Raw genomic sequence first — 21,899 nt, 5'->3', positions numbered from 1 at the left:
CAAATGCGGTGCATTAAATGACTAAATATACAGTTAGTCCCTGTTTGTTGCTCAGCTCCAGATCGGTCCACACCGCAAATGGCCCACTGAGACAATGATGATACAGTGTCAGCCAGGCCCAAGCCTACGCCTGCTGTCTTATATCCTAAACCCAAATGGTTAAGTATGGCAGAACAAACATAACTGCCCCTTATCTAAGCCCCGGACAGTAAAATCCTTTCCCTTAATTTTACCCAACACATACTCACCACACGCTATCAAGTACTTGGCCAGAGCACTTAATACGTGTCCTGTGGATCGAGGGCACTGTTGGTATGTGCACATACAAACGATCCAGATGCAACCACGCCCCTCCTGAACAATGGAAAGCTTGGGGGTTTTATACCCTTTTTCCTCCGTTGGGGCTCATGGGATCAAAGAGGGGTTCAGTATGCTCTTTGTTGATAATACATCATGTTCCAATTTCCAGGATTGACATTTGTTGTAGACAGCCTGGCACCTCCTTCCGACTCCCCGACATCTCTATGGTCATAAAGTGCCGTACAATTCAGGCTTGTATTCAGGGTCAAACTTCGCATTCTATTTTTTTCACACCACATTTGTTACATTGCAAAAGAAAACAGGAGCGCACAGCGGCACCTGAAGTCTACAAGGTTATCTACTAGGAGCAGAAAGAGAAGTTCTAGAAAGTACACTCTTTATTGACAAAAATCAAGTAAAGGTGGATTTAAGAAATGGGAGGAATTAATAAAAGTGATGAGATATTAGAAGTAAGATTTAAACAACTATTTAAGGGAAATATATGTAGATGTGAGGAGATATAGGGAAGACAACATGAAAAAATAGGGAAAATAAAATCACACTGTGTCAACAGATCAGGTCATAAGAAGAAGAGTATAGCTGAGGGAGGTCTTTGTATTGCTTAACACTGGCCTGAAAGAAAATAGTCAAGAAGAAACAAACTCAACTTGTTTCTTCCTTTTCTCCCCCTTCTATTGCACAACATTCTAGCTCTCAATTCTGCCAAGAACATGTGAACCCTGCATAGCCCCATCAGCCTTTGAGGATGTAACAGGAACAAAGGGGGGCCGTGCAGAGGGACAGAATATGCTGTTCAGAGCCCATCTGGTTTGTTGTTCACAACTGTGCCAGAGCGCTATTCCCTAGAAAATGGAAATTGGTTGTTGATGGGACAAGCCAAGGGAGGAAGGATCAAGGGAGGATTCCTGTGGTGTTTCTGTTTCATAGGCTAGCTTTGTTTTCTGGCATCCATGAGCCATGAGCTTGGATTTTAGCCACAGAACATCCTGTTTTTTCCTCTACTTGCCTCTGTTCTTGCCATCTATTTCTTCTAAGGGTCCTACAAAATTAAAGGTAAGAATCAAAGCCGCTGCTTCCCAAGCAGATGAAAGTGTATAGATAGGTGTGGACTCTACACAGCTGACAGCTTCTAAAGGAGACAGGCGGAGGTGAGAGTTCAAAGAGGAGATGTTTCAGGAGTATGAAGGGTGCAGGGGAGCAGCCTTTGCTGCCAGGCATAGAGAACTGTTGGAGGTTCACAAAGAGTTACACAGGCGTACAACAGCGCTGGTAAAGAATGAACTCGAACACAGCTGCTCTAGTTTTGGAGGGATGTTATGAAAGGAGTAATTATTAAGCCCATTTCTGTTTGTGCAGAACAGAACAAGCTGGGTATCTTCCTCATTCAACACGAACTTTTTATACTCAGGTAAGAAATTTGCCATCTTGGCTATTCAATGGGTGTGTGTGTGTAAGAGTCGACACAACTGTATTTTTATCAAGTGATGAAGTTTACACAAACCACAGCAGCTTTTCTTTGGCTGGTTCAAAAATTAAGAGTGTGATGGAGAACTGAATCTGTTTTGCTCAGCATATAGTGCCATAAGGCAGCACTTTTAATACAAGGTGTTTTTTTTTTTCCTGTATCGCTCCATTTATCATTTATTTGCATATTCCTTTTGCAACTGCAGTGGGCTTTGGACAATGCAATTAATAATAATTCTGCTTCTCAGTCCCTCTATTATAAGGGCACCAGGTTGAGGAAGACTGCACTAATGGAGAGTTTAAAGAAAAATTAAAATGCTGTCATTTTTCAGATTATTACTGGTTGTTTTCTGGATGGGCAGCTTGAAAGGAACACCATGGTACAATTCAATTTTGTGTTAGCCCCTTTCTCCTGAATATTTCTAGTTCTGAATAAGAATGAAATTGTAGGCTTTGGGAGAGCCGGATGGAGCAATGGTTAGAGTGCAGGAGTGGAACTGCGGAGACCTGGGTTCAAATCCCTCCTCAGCCATGATGCTCGCTGACTGGGTTCAGACGTCACAATAACCCTTGATGGGTTAAATAAGCCGCAATGGCTTATTTAACCCATCGTTGGTTATCATGTCATCTGTTGGGAATTTTAAAATCCATGATGGCTTATTTGACCAAAATAAGCCACTCTGATAACCCACAGTCTGCAGTAAGGGTTATTTAACCCGCTGTGGGTTATTGTGTTGTCTGGAGCTCAGCATGATTTATTCCAATTGCCGACAGGGTTGCCTGGCAAGAGCAGTCAAAACTGTCATGGGCACTCTGCTCCAACCTGCAGAGCTCTTTTTCCGAGATCTGAAAAGCAACCAAGGAACAACTAGAGCCAAACAAGCATAGCGTTCCCTGATACCACGCTACAATGACGTTACACAGTGACAGCTTTCCTGAAGCACAACGACAGCCTCCCCTGATCACGCTGTCATGAGGCTTCCCTGATTGCTGCCGTGAACAGGGGGGAATAGGGGGAGAACAGTACACTTTTCCATGGAGAAGCAAAATTGTGCAATCATCCAGCTCAGCATTTGGAGAGACCCCAGCTGTGCAATTTTGCCCCATTCCAGCAAACTGCCAAGGAATTATAGTCCCCACCCACTTTTTCCTTCTCTGGCCGGCCTTCCCTGATCACGCGATCCCACAGCTGCGAAGTTGGACAATCACAGACCTCCCCGATGGCTATTGTGAAAATGTGCTAATGCGCATTTACACAGTTAAGGAAAAGGAAAAGTATTGAGGAAAAGATCTCTTGTTCACAACACTGAACATGTCCAAATTCGGAAATGCACAAAAATGCAAAGGAGAAATAAAGAAGAACAGAGGCAACTGCAGAATAGGGGGAATAGGGGAAAAACATGGTCACTTTTCCATGAAAAAGCAAAACTGTGCTGCTATCACTACAGCATTTGGAGGCTCCCCACAGGGGCACCCCACCTGTGCAATTTTGCCCCATTCCAGAAAACTACCAGCAAGTTACAGCCCCCACCCCTTTTTCCTTTTCTGGCCACTTCTCTGTGAAAAAGCAAAGTCAGGCAGTACTGGTCTGCTGTGGTGTGGGGAAGCTGTGTGTCAAGTTTTGTCCTGATCCTGCACAGTTCCAAGGGTTTACAGACACCACCCCCTTTTTGGCACCCAGGATTTTTGCCTTTAAACCCATAGACAATACTGCAGTAGCTGGTTTCAGTACCCCATACTGTGGTAGCGCTACTTCTCTCTGTTGCTATATCACAGTTGCACATTTATACCCAAGGGTGGTACTGTGGTAGCCCTTTAAATGTGCAACTGTGGTGTAGCAACAGAGTGCTTTAGCAATACTGAGAACAGAAGCAGCTCTGCCAGCAATGTCAGGGGTGGGGAAGAGGGAAATGCACAATTCCACTTTAGCGCTAAAGCACTATAGCACTTGAGCGATTTTGAGAATGCTAAGTGTGTCTATGCCAGCAATGGATATGGGGGGAAATGCGCAGTTGAGGGTTTTGCGGGTGCGTTGGGTGCCTCCTGACTAGGGGAGGTTGCCTATAAACTTTTGTCCCCATCCTGCAAGCCCCCAAGCACCACCCTTTTTGGTGGACCCAGGATTGTCCCTCCTTGCAGCCCCTGCTGCGATGTAACGAATGGGTGAAACAGCACCACTGCTCAGGCGGGAGGACTGCAGTGGGGCAGGAGGTGGGGGGATGGGTCAGATTACACGCAGTCACTTAGTAAGCTACACACAGTAGTTTATTATCCTGGTCGTGTGGCGGGGCATTGTGGACTATTTCAAAAATAACCTACTATGAGTATCTTATGAAGCCACCATGGCTTAAAGTGACATCTGAATGTGGCCGCTGGGTCACTATTTGTGGTGAGAATAAAATGGAGGGGGGAAATGTACACTGCCGTGACATCCTTGGAGGAAAGGTGTGATCTAAAGGTAATAAATACAGTTAAGCAATAAATAGGTTTGCCTGGTCCTTGCCCATACCTTGAAGGCCCCGAGGCCCTGAGTGACCCTGCCTCTACTTGGCTTCCTCTGTGGATCCTCTCCCCGCCCACTCCCTGCCTCTGCATCTGTTAGCTGTGGCTCGCAGGATTCTTTTTGTTTAAAAATGAAATGTATCTAGGATCAAAAAAGGAGAAGAATGTTGATTTGCTCCACAGCAGGAGGGGGTGGGCGGGGTGGAGAAAGTGTGTGGAGAGAGGGCTGGCACAGGCACGAGCAGGAGGCCAGCCGCTGCCGTGGAGCCAGCATTTAACATCTGCTGAGGCAAGTTTCTCCGGGGAAAAGGGGCAAACCTGCAAAATCACACTGAAATTCAAACATCCTCACTCCAGTTGTCAGCATTTAACTCTGCCTTTAGTGTTGGCATTTTGCAGAATTAACATTTTTCTTTCAAGCCCAGTTGAGCGGAAACAATTGGAAATCAAAGCGTGTGGATTCAAGGCGCAGTGTGGCCCTGTGGTTAGAGCACTGAACTCTGGGACATCTCGAGTCATGTCTCCCCTCTCCCATGGCACCGCTGGCTGTGATCCAATGCAGCATAGTGCACACTTAAGTCTGTCTTTGGCTGTGGCTTTAGTGGTTAGATAGCTGGATTAGGAACAGGGAGGGGGGACTAAATCCCACTCAGCATTGAAGCTCCATGCGTGACCTTGGGCCAGTCCTTGTCTCTCTCACCCTAGCCTACCTCAAAGGAATGTTGTGTGGATAAAATGGGGAGGGGAAGAACTATCTATGCCAGCCTCAGCACCTTGGACACAGGGTAGGATGTAAACGGGATAAACAAACGCGTGCTGTCTCACCCTCAGCTTCCGAATCTGTAAAACAGGAAGGGGAGGTATGCAAAAGCAAACATAATAAAACTGTAAAGCATTTTGCAAATCCATAGAGCAGTCCCACACATCAATTATGCTGGGGTGCGTTGGTGGGAGGCAGGGAGAGAATACGCCACTGCTATGGAGGAGAGTTGCCTTAACCTACCCGTGTGTTTTTCCCCTCCTGGGCTGAGCATAACCAGCAAACCCACAAAGGGAGTAACAATGGGAGTCACACTCCCAGCATCCCTGAACTCATCACCAAAGCCCACCAGTCGGGGACAGTGCCAGCAACGTTGCCCCCACACAGAGGGAGACCAAGAGCCCACCTAATGGGGACCCCCCCCCAGCACGGCTCCCTGCATCACAACACCCCACCCCATGGGCCCCGGTGGCTCAGCCAGCAACACCCTGAACCGCAGGCATCTCTCCCTTCCGGCAGGGGGCTGGATTTCCTCGCGCTGCCCGCAAGCACCGTCTTGGAGCACAACAGATGAAGGGAGAGCAGGACAGCCCACATGCCACAGCGCTCGCATAGCTCCCCTGGCAGGAGGCCCGCAGAGAGCGCTCACAACCCTCCCCAGGGCACGGGTTCAAGGCCCACTCTGGGAGAAGACTCTTTGGGCAAGCAGCCCAGAGGAAGGGCCAAGACAGGCAGAGAGGGAAGCCACACACACACATACACCCGAACAGCAGCAGCTGAGTAGGGCACCAAGTTTGGAAGAGAAGATCGGAGTTTGAAGCCCACCACAAGGAAGAGCGGAACGTGCCCCCATTCCGCTTTTGCATAGCCAAAAAAGAGAACTCCCAGGACCCGAAGCTCCACAGGGCAGCTCCCAGATCACCCCACCTGAGCCAGGCACATCGCTGGGCCTTGGTCTTTCCTCAGCCACAAGACTGGTCACAGGGGCTGCAGGAAGGGGAGCAGCTCATCTTTCTCATGCAAGGAGCCCCAGGTTCAAATCCAGGGAATGATCCCATACTTAGGAAAGGTGCGGAGCGGATCCAACACCCAGCACAGTGGAGCCACACGGGAAGAGTGCTGCGGGCCGGGCCAGCCACAGGGGCAAGCGAGTTGGGCCATTGCGCGGGGGGCTACATGGGAGGGCCCCTGGCGGGGCTTGCACTGTTGTGTGCACGGACTGGTGCACGAGGGCAAGGGAGGCAGCCAGTGCATTAAACCTTTAAAAAAGTTCAACAGAGTGTTTAAACATGAACCTCCACTCATGATGAGCTTTGCAGCATGTTCCTTTCTCGATTCCCACTTTGATTCCATTTGTTCTACATAAAAATTACTGGAACAGAGCTTTATTTTGAGACAGTGTTACCAGGCCCTGTAAGGACTACAATGCTATAAACACTACAAATAATAATGAAGGGAAGCGACAAGCTGATGGCGTGGGGCCAGAGTGGGGGGAGGGGGCTCTCTTTGCCCAGGATGCCGGGGCTGTGTGCATGGGGCAATAGCCGGGCTCTACTGCATGGGCCAGCCAGCCCTTCTGGCCCACCCCTTGCCTGGCACATCGTAGGACCAGTCACCCCCACCCCCCACCCACAGATTCAGTGATTGGAAAGGCCAGGCCTTCTGGGTAAGCCCCAGCAGGAGTCATTGTCCCCCCATCATCCCTCCTTTGTTATCCCTCCCCCTTCCCCCACAACCCAGCAGATAGCCTCCTACAAGCTGGCAGCAGCATTCATCCCCTGGGCACCCTGCGAGGCAGCCTCTCCATCCAGAAGAGCCAGGTAAGTGGAGAGCGGAGGGGCCCTGCCCCAGGGCCCACTGAGCTCCCCCCCTGCTGGCCTCCCTCAGAGGGGGCTTTCCGGCCAGGCTTTCATCCTGCCATTGCCCTGCCCCAGTCACAGAATTTACTGAGGCCCTGACATCATCTTCCTTTGCACCCTCCCATATTCCCCCACCACCATGTCTGCCTTTTTCGTACTACAAACAATCCATTGAGGGAAAGATGGACCCACTGCACAAGGGCCTTTTGGCACATAGCTCTAGGAGCCCTCTATCTGGAAGTGTCCAGAGTCCCATTCTGAGGCCAGCTGAATCCAGAACTTACTAGGGTGGGGAAAAGGATCCCTGTGTACACACACACACACACACACACACACACCAGAAACAGAGACACAATGCATGTAGCAACGCCAAAGCCTTTATTGAGCAGCATCTGGGCTGGAGCGGATCCTGAAAGGCAAAGGCTGCATGCAGGGGGGTTGCCACTCCGTCACTGCAGCTGGCCGCCGGTGCCTTGGCCAGGGGCTTGGCAGACGGCAAGACAGCAGGGAAAGCGACCCTTGCGGCACCAGCTCCAGGGTAGGAACATCCCAGCTGGATGAATAAGCGTCTGTCAAGGACAGAGGAGTCTGCGTGGAGCAAGTAGGTTGTCAGCGCCATGAAGGAACAGCCAGGACTCAGGAGCCAACGCTTCTGGAACGGGTGGGTCTGGGGCAGATCCTTTACACATGTACATTGCAGGGGCCCTTAGCTGCAGGCAGTAAAGTTTGTATCCCATTGTACATATGCAAAGAAGAGGCAGCAGCGCTAAGTGCTTCATCACCCCCTTCCTGAGTTTGTGCAGCTGCTGTGGCTGTTGTCTGATTAATCTTTGCATGCGCAAGTAAGGCTACAGAGGGGCACCAGTCAGACCATGGTGGGGCTTGTTAGGGGCAGATACGTGGGAAGTTCTGACACCAGCATCTTTGCTGTGTGAAGATCAGGAGCATTTTCATACGCAAAGCTGAAATTGTTTTCAAGCCTTTCCTGCCGCTATTAATCCCCGAGTCGTTGTTAATGCAAAAGGCAATGAGGAGGCGAGGTGTTCTTTTTTCTTTCTTTTTTTGAGGTGAGGAATTTGTAACGTGCATGAGCATTCTGGCCAATGTAAGTTTTACATTCACATTTAGGAAAAGATATTGAAGCAAGAGCTGCTTCTGTGAAAATATATCCAGTGGAAGTACAGTTGGAGTGAGGCAAGGCTGGGGAATTTTCTGTATTGAGAGATCTCCTGGGGCGTTTCTCCTGCAGGGGCTGCATTCCTGTGGGGGAAAGTGATGGAGAGGCACCTGAGTGCTACAATATGCTCCTTTCTCAATTTCCACTTTGATATCATTTGTTCTAAGTAAACATCAGCAGAACACAGCCTTACTTTGAGACAGTGTTGCCGTGTCCTATAAGCACTACAGTGCTAGAAACACTATACATAATAATGATGCAAGAAAGCTTTAAGCTGATGGTGGGGTGGGGGGTGGGGAAGAGCGCTCCCTGCCCAGGGGCTGGGGCTGCATGCGCAGCCAATAGGCCAGCTCTTGTGTGGACCAACCAGCCCTTCTGGCCCACCCTCTCCCTGGCCACATCCGGGCCCCTGTTCTACTGTAACATAGCCTGTCTTATCCAAATGGCTGAATAAATAACAATAAAAATACTTTGAAAAACTGACTGTATCTTGTCACATGCATCATCCTGAGAGCCGGATACTTTCCTTTTTGCCAGGCTGTACAGCGAGACCCGAAAGATGAAATCAGCCAGAGAAAAGGTCACTTTGAACATCGGGGGAGTCCGATATGAGACATACCTCAGCACTCTCAAGGCCTTTCCCGGAACCAAGCTTTGGCGCCTGACGGAGCCTGAGGCCTCTACCGCCTTTGACTATGACCCCAGCGCCAAAGAGTTCTTCTTTGACAGAAACGCCAGCCTCTTTGATGATGTGCTGAACTATTACAGGACCAAACATCTCCACTGTCCCGCGGTGGCCTGCAAGTCTGTCTTTGAGGCAGAGCTGGCGTTCTGGGAGATCCGTGACGCACCCTTGGCTCCCTGTTGTCGGCAGAAGCTGAATGTCGCTGATAGCCAACATGAAGAGTATAACATCTGGGACGAGGACAGATATGCCGATGATCAGGGCCTTCTGGCCCAGAGGGAAGGAAGCACTAACAGCTGGAGAGCCCGATGGCAACCCACAATCTGGTCTCTCTTTGAAAAGCCTTGTTCCAGTTTGCGTGCTAAGGTAACCAAGAGGGCTTCTTTAACACAAGGCTGCAAAGAGGTGGAGGTGGGGGGCTGCAACACTTAACACGCAGCTCGAGCAACACCCGCATGTAGCATCCTGCCAAGGCCAGGCCAGCCTTCTGTGTTTTTAAGGCCTGCAGAACGAGCACAAATTCAGCTGCCGCTGCTTTTCCTGGAATGGAGCTGCAGTGATGGGTAAAAACATTTGCCTGTTGAATTTCTGCCTATCATGAAATCATAGCACAGGGACTCTTCCAGGAAAAAGAGGGCTGTGCAGTTTCTGACCATTTAACATGCCTTTCAGAAACAGTTGTTGTTGTTCAGTCGTTAAGTCGTGTCTGACTCTTCGTGACCCCATGGACCATAGCACGCCAGGCCTTCCTGTCCTCCGCTCTCTCCCGGAGCGTGCTCAAGTCCATATTCATTGCATCGGTGATGCTATCTAGCCATCTCATCCTCTGCCGTCCCCTTCTCCTTTTGCCTTCAGTCTTTCCCAGCATCAGGGTCTTTTCCAGTGACTTTTCCCTTTGCATTAGGTGGCCAAAATATTTGAGCTTCAGCTTCAGTATCTGTCCTTCCAATGAGCACTCAGGGTTGATGTCCTTTAGGATGGACTGATTTGACCTCCTTGCAGTCCAGGGGACTCGTCAGAGTCTTCTCCAGCACCACAGTTCGAAAGCATCGATTCTTCGGCACTCGGCCTTCCTTATAGTCCAGCTCTCACAGCCATACGTTGCTACTGGGAAAACCATAGCTTTGATTAGACGGACCTTTGTCGGCAAGGTGATGTCTCTGCTTCTTACTATGCTGTCTAGGTTTGCCATAGCTTTCCTCCCAAGGAGCAAGCGTCTTTTAATTTCATGGCTACAGTCACCATCTGTGGTGATCTTGGAGCCCAAGAAAATACAATCTGTCACTGCTTCCATTTCTTCCCCTTCTATATGCCAGGAAGTGATGGGACCAGATGCCATGATCTTAGTTTTTTTAATGTTGAGTTTCAAACCAGCTTTTGCACTCTCCTCTTTCACCCTCAACAAGAGGCTCTTTAGAGCCTCTTCGCTTTCTGCCATTAGGGTGGTATCGTCTGCGTACCTGAGGTTGTTGATAATGCTCCCGGCAATCTTAATTCCAACCTGTGATTCATCCAACCCGGCGTTTCTCATGATGTACTCTGCATATAAGTTAAATAATCAGGGTGACAATATGCAGCCTTGTTGTACTCCGTTCCCAATTTTGACCCAATCAGTTGTTCCATGTCTGGTTCTTACTGTTGCTTCTTGACCCTCGTACAGGTTTCTCAGGAGACAGGTAAGGTGGTCTGGTACTCCCATCCCTTTCAGAATTTGCCACAGTTTGTTGTGATCCACACAATCAAAGGCTTTAGCGTAGTCAATGAAGCAGAAATAGACGTTTTTCTGGAATTCTCTTGTTTCTCCATGATCCAGCGAATGTTGGCGATTTGATCTCTAGTTCCTCTGCCTCTTCAAAACCCAGCTTGTACTTCCGGTAGTTCTCGGTTCACATACTGCTGAAGCCTAGCTTGTAGGATTTTGAGCATCACCTTGCTGGCATGTGAAATGAGTGCAATTGTACGGTAGTTTGAACACTCTTTGGCATTGCCCTTCTTTGGAATTGGAATGTAAACTGACCTTTTCCAGTCTTGTGGCCACTGTTGAGTGTTCCAAATGTGTTGGCATATTGAGTGCAGCACTTTAACAGCATCATCTTTTAGGATTTTAAATAGCTCAGCTGGAATACTGTCATCTCCGCTAGCTTTGTTGTTAGTAATGCTTCCTAAGGCCCACTTGACTTCACTCTCGAGGATGTCCGGCTCAAGTTCAGTGACCGCACTATCATGGCTATCAGGGACATTCAGATCCTGTATAGTTCTTCTGTGTATTCCTTCCACCTCTTCTTAATCTCATCTGCTTCTGTTAGGTCCCTGCCTTCTTTGTCCTTTATCATGCCCGTCTTTGCACAAAACGTTCCCTTGAGATCTCTGATTTTCTTGAAGAGATCTCTAATCTTTCCCATTCTATTGTTTTCCTCGATTTCTTTGCATTGTTCATTTAAGAAGGCCTTCTTGTCCCTCCTTGCTATTCTCTGGAACTCTGCATTCAGTTGGATATATCTTCCCCTTTCTCCCTTGCTTTTCGCTTCCGTTCTTACCTCAGCTACTTGTAAAGCCTCATCAGACAGCCACTTGGCTTTCTTGCATTTCTTTTTCTTTGGGATGGATTGAGTTGCTGCCTCCTGAACAATGTTACGGACCTCCGTCCATAATTCCTCAGGCACTCTGTCTATCAGGTCTAATCCCTTAAATCTATTCCTCACCTCCACTGTATATTCATAAGGGATATAATTTAGGTCATACCTGAATGCTTTAGTGGTTTTCCCTACGTTCTTCAATTTCAGCCGAAATTTTGCAATAAGAAGCTCATGATCTGAGCCACAGTCAGCTCCAGGTCTTGTTTTGACTGACTGTATAGAGCTTCTCCATCTTTGGCTGCAAAGTACACAATCAATCTGATTTCGATATTGACCATCTGGTGATGTCCATGTGTAGAGTTGCCTCTTGTGCTGTTGGAAAAGAGTATTTGCTATGATCAGCGTGTTCTCTCGGCAAAACTCTATTAGCCTTTGTCCTGCTTCATTTTGTACACCAAGGCCATGCTTGCCTGTTATCCTGGTGATTTCTTGACTTCCTACTTTAGCATTCCAATCGCCTATGATGAAAAGGACATCTTTTTTTGGTGTTAGTTCTAGAAGATGTTGTAGGTCTTCATAGAACCGATCAACCTCAGCTTCTTCAGCCTCAGTGGTTGGGGCATAGACTTGAATTACTGCGATGTTGAATGGTTTGCCTTGGATTCGTACTGAGATCATTCTGTCGTTTTTGAGGTTGTACCCCAGTACTGCTTTTCCCACCCTTTTGTTGACTATGAGTGCTACTCCATTTCTTCTAAGGGATTCTTGCTCACAGTAGTAGATATGATGGTCACTTGAATTAAATTCGCCCATGCTTGTCCATTTTAGTTCACTGATTCCCAAGATGTCGATGTTCAATCTTGCCATCTCATGTTTGACCACCTCCAGCTTACCTTGATTCATTGATCTGACATTCCAGGTTCCTAAACAATATTGTTCTTTACAGCATCGGATTTTCTTTTCACCACCAGACACATCCACAGCTGAGTGTCCTTTCGGCTTTGGCCCAGCCGCTTCACTCTTTCTGGCGCTACTTGGAAATACCCTCTGCTCTTCCCCAGTAGTATATTGGACACCTTCCGACCTGAGGGGCTCATCTTCCAGCATCATCTCTTTTAGCCTTGTGATACATTCCATGGGGTTTTCTTGGCAAGAATACTGGAGTGGGTTGCCATTTCCTTCTCCAGTGGACCACATTTTGTCAGAACTCTCCGCCATGACCTGTCCGTCTTGGGTGGCCCTGCACAGCATAGCTTATGGCTTCACTGAGTTACGCAAGCCCCTTCGCCACAACAAGGCAGTGATTCATGAAGGGGTTCAGAAACAGTACTCCTGGCCTGGGGAGCAAGATTCTGGGGGGCAGCAAGACCAGGGAGAGCAGAGGCATTGTCTAGCACAGCAACACATCCCTTTGCTGCCATTCTCCTCCCAGCTGCTGTAGAAAGCGGGACTTTAACTGGGGGGAAAGGACACTATAAGCGAGACACACACACACTGGACGCTTTGGCACAAAGTAGCTCATTATCCTTAGCATCAGTTTCCCTGTCTCTAAAATGGGCACAATAATGAAATACCTTTTAGGGTTGTTGCAAAGATAAACAAATTATACCAAAAGTAAATATTTTTGGCAATTAAAAGTGCTATATAAATTATTACTGGCATAATACAGATGATGTGGTGGTAGTTTAGAGGACTTCAGGCAGTTCTTTTTTTTGCTCCTATTACTTCTGCATAATTTCTTTTGATTCTGCTACCAGGTGGGAGAAGGAAAGAAGCTTTTTAGAATACAACATTGAAACTCACACATATACCAACTACCAGAAGTCCTGCTGAGCCCCAATCTGGCTTCAGGGAGTTCTCAAAAAACCATCCTCAGAACTTCAGAGTGCTGCATTCAGTGGCAGAAATCAAATTGTGTGGTTGCCCTGTGAAATCACAGAGCTATCTCCTTAACTCAGATAATTTCTCTCAGTAACTATGTACATGAGGATAATAGATGGAGCAGTTCCTTCTTGGTGGGAATTTATTGCATGGAAAGGGATAGAAATGGGATTCTGGCTATGATGCAATGCTCACAGTCACAAATAAGCATATTGATACAGCCGAACTTTCTGTTTCTCCCTCCACAGTGCCTGGCTGCTGTTTCTCTGCTCTTCAATATTGGCATATGCATCCTTTTTATAGCGAAGACTCATGAGCAAATACATTACGTTCCTATTCACCACCCCACCAGTGAACATGACAATTATACTTCCTACCACCATGAAGTTGAATTCTCATTTTACAAAAGGTTCCTTTACCTCCTCCACCTGGAGCTTTTCTGCGTCCTCTGGTTCATGCTCGAGTTCTCCATGCGGCTCACGTTCTGCCCAGACAAAAAGAAATTCCTTAGAAACCCTCTGAATGTGGCCGACTTCATCTCCTTGTTTCCAGTTTACATTGAGCTCTTCTCAACTGGGCATCCCAAAGCGAACCGCAATCTAGTATGCTGGCTGGGTTTGTTTCGGGTGCTGTATTTCCTCAAACTCCTGAAGATACTTAAGCTCATGGAGACCCCTCTAATGTTCAGAGTCCTGACCTACACACTGAGGTCCATCCTGAGAGAGATTGTCATCCTTTTGATGATTTTTGCCTTTGAAACCCTTTTCTTTGGCACCATCTGTTATTATGGAGAGTTCATTGGAAATCATTCTGAGACATTCTTCGATGACATTGCCTCTTCCTTCTGGTGGGCAGTGATCACCTTGACCACCGTAGGCTATGGAGACATGTACCCTATCTCTGTGTTCAGCAAAGTGATAGCAGCCTGCGCTGCAGTAAGTGGAGTGCTAACCATTGTCATCCCAATCCCAATCTTTTTCATCAAGTTCAAGGGCTATTATGATGCTGCCATAACCAAGGAAAAGATGAAGAGGATGAGGAAACAAATGCCAACACTGCCATCTTGAGAGCTCCGGAGTGCCACACTTCCAACTATCTCTGGGAAAAGGAAACATGCTTCCAAATAGCTCATCCCATACAGCAAAAGCTTCTGCTTACTTGATTGTCCCTTCCCATCTGAGCAGCGAGTGCCTCTGCATCTCTTTTTATTGAGCAATTCTCCATCTGCAAATGTATTAATAGAGACCCAACCTGAACGAGACCTTGATACTCATGATCTTTCTCTCTCTCTCTCTCTCTCTCTTTCTTTCTTTCTTGTCAAACCCTTTTGAACTCTTTTGAAACTTTCTTGCCTCCTCCCAGGCTGGCCCACAGCCTCATTCCCAACATAATGTCCATCGTTTCTAGGCTGTAATGAGTGCTTTTGGTCTTGTTTAAAACTCTGAGCCATGGATATGACATGTGTCATATATATACGTGTGTGTGTGTGAAAGAGAGAGAGAGAGAGAGAGAGAGAAGGAGGTTTTAGTTGGTCCCAATGAAGGTATTGTCTTTCTGTGGGTTTTGGATTTTTCTAATGAACCGACACAGTTGCCTGGGCTTTTTCTGTATTCTTTCAGCATGCCCTGCCTGGGGTTTGGGCAGCAGTGTGTGGCAAAATGTTACTATCATTATTCCAGGTGCCAGGCCTGATTGTTCTTACCAAGTTCAAGGATAGTATCCTGTCACAATAACCAAAGAGAAAATGAATAAGAGCTAACAGTTTGAAAACACATAGGAAAGCGTATAGTGCCTGACAATATAAGCAAAACACACCAGTACAATAATATAGGCATTTTAAAAAGTGTATAAAAGCTAATAATAATATCATCAAGAACATTATCCTAGAGGCCTAAAATGAAAGTACAATCACAATACCCACAAATTCAGATGACAGATGAATAGCGAATTGATGCTATGCCATAAGAACATAAGAAGACCCATCCTGGAGCATACCAAAGGCCTCTCTGTCTAGTCCAGCATTCTGTCCCCATGGTGGCCAACCAGCTGCCTGTGGGAAGCCCGCAAGCAGGACATGAGTGCAAGAGCACCCTTCTGCTCGTTTTTCCCAGCAACTGGTATGTACGGGCATACTCTGTCACCTGTCTGGAAACCCAAACACACCCATGCCCACACTTTCACACACACACCTGCAGCTCAAGAACAAGAACAGGGCAAGTAATACAAAGGCCAGCCAAACCCAACATGTAACTGTGGCCCAGCCCTGTACCATTCGCTCATTCCCTCACCATTAGACCCTCCCATCCAACTGGATCGGACAGAGGATCAATCGTAAGCCCCTGCTTCTGGAAAGAGATGGATCCTCCTGCAATTTTGTGAGTCAAATGAGGGCAAAGTGGTGGCCTTCACTTCATCCTGCCCCTGAAGGCACAACCTCAAAAGCACCACAGTAGCTGCATATGCTCTAGAAACAATGCCAGGGCAAGGGCATTTCAACCAACACTGGGGAGGATGAAACACAGCTGTTCACATGAGCCAATGCAGCCTTGATCTTTCCAAGTTTGAGGCTACTGTAATAATGGATCTGGGTCTGTCATGCCCCTGCTGGAAGACTCCTCCTCAGAGGAAGAGCTGGAAAACCCACCACCAGCAATACCCAGGATCTGCCAAGAGAGCAGGCGGAACCTGGGCCCTCAGGGGCAACTACCATGAGGACATCAACTGTGGAGGACAAGGACTCTGCCTCAGAGGGGGAGTTAAAGAAACCACCAAGCCCTTGGGAGAGACGCCGCCTGGAAAGACAGGAGCTCAGAAGGAGAGCCAGAGAAAAAGTCTACTTATGCATGGGAGGCTTGCTCACAAGGAGGACCTTTTCAGCTGCGGTCACTAGCAGTTCACAACTGAGGCTGAGATGTGGCTCTGACAGCCTCCGCATTAAAAAAAAAAAAAAAAAAAGCAGCATAAGGTTGAGAGAGTTGCTGGAAGCAAAGTTGACCTGACCTTCCTGAATCCAGTGACCCTTGACTCTGGACTGTTTTCTTGGCTGATTCCTTATGTGAGTCCTTCTGGTTTGAACACTGACTCTCCTTGTCTGCTGTGTTGCCTTGGGACCTGGTTGCCTGTGAACTGGACTGTTGCCTGTTGCCTGATCCCTGTTTTGCTGACCGCCTTGGAACTCTTGGTGGGAGATCTTCATGACAACAGAATGAGCAGAGTGTAGGAGTATTACATGGATTTTCATGGAATCAGCTTTGCTCCATCAAGGACACACGAAGCAAGATAAGCGGAGAGTAGTACCATACTTTTAAAATCTGGTTTTCAGGGGTCACACAGTGCTTGAATGGAACATAATTCTGGGTGGGCTGGGGGGAGTAGAACTGAACGTCGTCAAACTGGCAGTGGCTGCTCAACCAATGAGAGAGGCTTGTTTCCCGCGCCTGTCCAGGCTCCCCCCTGCTACCACGTTATTATCAATGGAAAACAATTTCCCCCATGTGTGTAGATTTTCCTGAAGAAGCCAAAATCCCTGTGCTTGAGTGCAGCATCTGAAGCGACACCCCCCCCCCCCGAGCAGCTTAGTACCTCAGTGTTGCCCCATTCCAGCACTCTGCTCTGGAGTTATTGCTTCCACCCCCACCCTTTCTCCCTTTCTCCTTCTCACTGCTCTAAATGAGAAGCTCCTGTAAACCGAAAAGATCATTACTGCAATAAAGCAGAGAAGAGACTTTACATAACAACAGAGAAAGGACTTTACATCAGAGAAACTACAGAACATCAAAGAAGCACAGCATCACAATAGCGATGTGAAAGAGCGCTTTAGGGCGAGTTACTAAAATTAGCTTTTAACCCTTTCATTGCAGGGGAGCAAGATTTACTTCTTCCTTCTGAGTAAACATGCACAGAAGGGGGGATATGTTAAAGAGTAAAAGCAGGCTACCTAAGGTGATTGAGTGTCCCCACTACTGCAGTAATGTGAGGGGTTGCTGCTGTGCTCCTGGAGATTTTCTCTATGGGAAAAGCTACTTCCATTGGGGAAATAAGAGAGAATAGGGCATCCCGCCACCTTGACCACGCCACTGACAGGTCACAGAGGCATGCCCAGGATTTAATCCGGGGGGGGGGGCACAAATAGCACACTGTGGTAAAACCGCCAAGGAGCCACTTTCAGTGAAAAAAAATTGGAGAGAAAGGAGTTTCAGAAAATGTTGCGTTTCAAGCGGGAAGCAGCTGGTCGGCAGCAGATTGGTGACGATGTCATCCGTTGTGAAGGAATTCAGACTGCTCTAACTTTGCACTAAATCGCTCATGAAGACAGCCCCCTGGGCCATTGAGCCTGCAACTGCTAGGCTTAGACTCTGGAAACATTACAGTGTCCAGGTTGCCCCACACGTACATGGGGCAGATACATACACCTCTCTCTCTCTCTCTCTCACACACACACACACACACACACACACACACATTACCCTCCAGAGTTCCTGTTGGGATTTTCCTATCCTGGCTAACACAGGCATAGATCAGGTGCATTTCACCTATGTGTCATTAAGTGGTAGGAAGTAGCAATGGCATATTGAGAATTGGCTTGTGTGCAGTCAAGGATCATGGTCAAACTACACAGCATCAAGCAAGTTTTGCTTTAAAAATGTACTTAACCTAATATGTAGTTTGTTTGGCCCTCAGAGATTTAAAAAATGTGACCTTCAGCCCAATAGGATGCTGAAGAGAGAGACCCCTCCGTTTGAGAACTGTAGCATTTAAGAGAAGATTGTTGCCTATTGGATGGGGGAAAGGGAAACTTTTACATAATTAAGTCATATAATGTGTTATCTTTTGCTTTCGCACTGTGCTTCATTAAAGAAATAAATTCTGTTATATTTATACATTGCAAAAATCTGCAATTACTTTCTGCTTCACATGTCTCCGGGCCAAATTAAACATGACCGTTTATGACTGTTTATGCAAGTAATGCACGTATTTTTGTTGTTGTCATGTAAATAGCAGCTGAGGGGGCTGAGCGGCCTCAGGACAGGGCTGGGCGGGGGGAGGGAGGAAGTAGGGGAATCCAACGCTTTGCTCCCCACAAAAATGGCCTCTCCGAACCCGGTATTTGCCTTTCAAGGAAACCTCTCCCGGACCGGTGCCAGTATACATGGCTGATTATGGAGTAGCAGAAACGGCAGGGCAGGGCCCCTACAAGGGAAAACTAGAGCTGATGGTGGAAACAGCCACTTTTTAAATCCATGTGTTTCCCCGTTCAGATATAAAGTGGGAACTGGGCCTAATTTTTTTACATCAAAAGAGGCAAACATAGCCCAACATTCACAGCTGTGAAGAACCCCATTTGCACGTTGGCATGTTGGAGTATGTTAAGGAACAAGGAGGTATTGGGACGCTGGTTGCCTTCTTGCCAGCCACCCTCGAGTCGAGTCACCCTGCTTGGTCGCCCTGAGCCCAAGTGGGATTGGGAGCACAGATCTGGTCAAGGAAGGTGGAGGAGATGCAGAACTATTGTTTCCCTTATGGCGTGAAGATTAAAAAGTTGACAGGTTCCTGCAAAGCATAGAACTGAACTATCCTCGTGCTGAACACCTGAAATGGAGAATTGCTCAGTTTTGCCAGCTCTATGGCAGCCTGGTGCCCTCGAGATTTTTTGCATTTTAACTCCCATCAGCCCTGGACAGCATAGCCAATGGTCAGGAATGCTGGGAGCTGTATTCCAACACATCCGGAGGGCACCAGGTTGGGAAAGGCTGCCATAGAGAGACCTGTGCTGCAATTCCTATTGGCTGGAATCATAGATAGGTGTGTTCATTCTTCCTAGCTGAAGTCGCTACTAGGGTGGGAGGTTTTGAACTACATGAACACCTTGGCTCTGGCTTTGCAATGCCTCTTGGTTTGGGGCCGCACAGACCAAAAGGAGATGGGGCCTTTCCGTTGCCATCTGCTGGTTGGAAGCCTATATTGTGACACATCCCGTTGGCTGCTTTTCTCTGCTGGAACAGGACCTATTGCAACACAGCTAATTTGCTGTTGCCTCTTCCTGGAACGTGGTAGACTGCAATGCTCTCTCCAATTTTTGCGTCACTATGGAGGACAGAAGGGGGCCCTACTCATCGACAGCATCCTTGAATGAACATTCAGTTTTAAATTGACACATCTGACCTTGGAAGGTGATGGGAAGTTTTGGGTTTAGGATATCTTCATTAGGGCTGTGCATGGACCCTGATCCGACTTGGAAGCTGCTCTGGAGCTTCCGAGACAGGCCCGATTCGGCTTGGGCTGATTCAGGAGGCCCGCAACCCGCCCTGGGCTACAAAGCCAAAGCAGGATTTGGACATCCGAATCCAGCTTCACCCCCCCAACATGCCACCCAGCCCCCAGCTCCTTACCTGGGCCCTTGTTCTGGGGGGGGGGGCGCTGTCAGGTGCCGCCAGGGAAGCCGCTGCCGGCGCTGCTGGGGAAGGCGCTGCAGGGGAAATGCTGCCAGTTGCGGCAGGCCAGCCGCCGACAGGTATGAGGGCAGGAGTCTCCCTCCAGCTGCGCTCTCTCCCTTCCTTACAAGGAGGGGAGGGTGCCCAGTTGGAGGCCAACTCCTGCCAATGAGGGCAGGCTGCCGCCACTCCTGCCACCCGCTCCTAGGCCCTTTGGATGCATGCTGGCAGCCGTCTTGTTCTGGGGAATGGGGGGGCGCTGTTTCTCCCTGTTTTTGCGCTGTGGCTGTGCCCGTGAGTGGCAGATCTGTGATTTTTCTGGTTCAGTCCATGGAGGCAGATGTGCTCTGTGTTATGTTGGTGGTTTGGGGGATTTGCTCCAGAAAAATCATATGAAATCAAGAGGATCCCTGCCAAGGATCCATGTTTTTGCACAATGGCTTTACCCACGGGTGGCAGGTCTGTGATTTTTCTGGTTCAGGCCATGGAGACAGATGTGCTCTGTGATTGGATGGTGGTTTTGTGGTTCTCCCCTTTAAAAATCATATGAAATCATGAGGATCCCTCTTTGTTTTTATGGTTCCTCATTTTACCCAGTCCCCATTTTATGGGTCCTCATTTTACCCAGTCGCTTTCTTCTTGGTTTCATTCTGCCAAAGGAGAATGGGAAGGTTTAAGGCTTCCTCTGCTGTGCCTGTTGCTCCCAGTGGCTAGGACTGAAGTGGAGAGAGAAATGCCATGGAGCTTCCCTCTCAGCTCCCATCCCATCCTGCTGCCGCCACCGCCACCACCATCATTGCACACAGTGGTAGCTCATCAGGGCAGCGGGAGGCTGCTCAATTATCAGGCGATTCGCGCACCCCAATCCATCGTCTTGTGCCCCCCCTGGGGTGCATGCACCCCACTTTGGAGACCACTGCTCTAGCCAAATAACGTTCAGATAGTCCTCTCCTCTCCAGTAACACCACCTCTCTCATAAGGAGCAAACAGGGGCTGACTCACAGCAAAGCTCCCTCCCTCCTCCTCCTCCCCTCCCTTCTTCTCTCCCCTTCCCCTGCCTCTCCCGGTGGCCGTATCTCTCTCAAATTGATACATTTGATGCCTCCACATCCTCTCGCCTTCCCCCTCCCCCTCCTCCTCCTGCCCTTCCACGTGATCTTTCAGAAGTTGATACATTTTGGAGACAGCCTGTCTAGGCTGCTCAGAAGGCATAAGAAGAGCTCCGAATAGATGAGGCAGATGAGGTGCTTCATGGAGGAGCCACTCACTTCAGGGCACCTCAGTGCTGGTCTGATCCACTTTGTGCCACGAAGAGGCACCTCCAAGTCAGCCTGCTTTACCTCATTATTCGGGTTTTGTACCGAAGCGGTGCATAGCCCTAATCTTTGTAGGTTTGTCTAAGTTGCTAATCTCTTGTTGACACACTGCTTGTTAATTTGAATAAATGCCATTGTTTGCCCAGATCTTGGGTGTGTTTATTAAGGGGGAAAGACTGCTACCTAGACATCCAAAATGGTGTCTCTGGTTTTCCTGGGTGGATGTATAGAGATCTTGGTAGCAGATTTCCAGATCTGCACCAACGGGGTGTATGTTAGTCATGACTAACTTTAGATCCATTTATTTCAGTCGGTCTGCTCTATGTATGACTAAATCTGGATCTAACCCATCAATATAATCCTCTTAAAACCACTGGATAAAAATATTTCCAATAGCAATTGGGACCTCATTTAAAAAGAAACAAAATGGTACCTAAATATTTATCTAATAGCTGTTTGAATAAGGAAGGCTCTACTGATGCTCAGAATCCAAGAGTCAGGCTAAGACTGGCCTCCCTTGAAAGAGAATACAACTGAAACACTGCTGCCTCTTCTTTGCCCTCATATATCTCACCACTGTTCTGCTTGAGTAGTTGGTGTTCTACTATCACATCATTAAAATAAGGCTTATCTCCAGGTTTACTATAGACTCCCTATGTGGTTTTGAGAAAGTAAATTCATGTGGTGTTCCTGAGCATTCTCCTACAGAGTTTCACAAGCACCCAGAGCCTCACACGTTGTTTCTGTTTATATTGGAACGCTGCACACGTGGAAGTGAAAAAGAGAAGCATTTGCAATGGACATGAATGTTCTGGTGAACGCAGGGTTCCATTCACATTATCTAACAAAATGGGATCCCAAAAATAGGTCACCAAGAGAAAAAACAATGGGGTAAACAACACATCTTTTGAAATCAATCCAACATGT

The 21,899-nt window shown here is 47.9% G+C and overlaps 1 protein-coding gene across 1 annotated transcript; it reads left to right on the top strand.

Moving 5' to 3' along the window:
- Positions 1-1,273: 1,273 nt before the first annotated feature.
- LOC146338674 (voltage-gated potassium channel KCNC1-like) lies at positions 1,274-18,179 on the top strand. Its single transcript, XM_084814262.1, has 4 exons — positions 1,274-1,374; positions 1,678-1,729; positions 8,621-9,134; positions 13,474-18,179. Exons 3-4 carry the CDS (start codon positions 8,643-8,645, stop codon positions 14,290-14,292), a joined length of 1,311 nt encoding a protein of 436 aa, XP_084670388.1. The 5' UTR covers positions 1,274-1,374; positions 1,678-1,729; positions 8,621-8,642; the 3' UTR covers positions 14,293-18,179.
- The last annotated feature ends 3,720 nt before the right edge of the window (positions 18,180-21,899 follow it).

Source organism: Heloderma suspectum, chromosome 9 (assembly GCF_057233095.1).
Source record: "Heloderma suspectum isolate Gila_16-S chromosome 9, 16-S_ref, whole genome shotgun sequence".
NCBI lineage: Eukaryota > Metazoa > Chordata > Lepidosauria > Squamata > Helodermatidae > Heloderma > Heloderma suspectum.
Note: the sequence above shows the minus strand (reverse complement) of the source record. Positions and strands in the feature narration are given on the sequence as shown.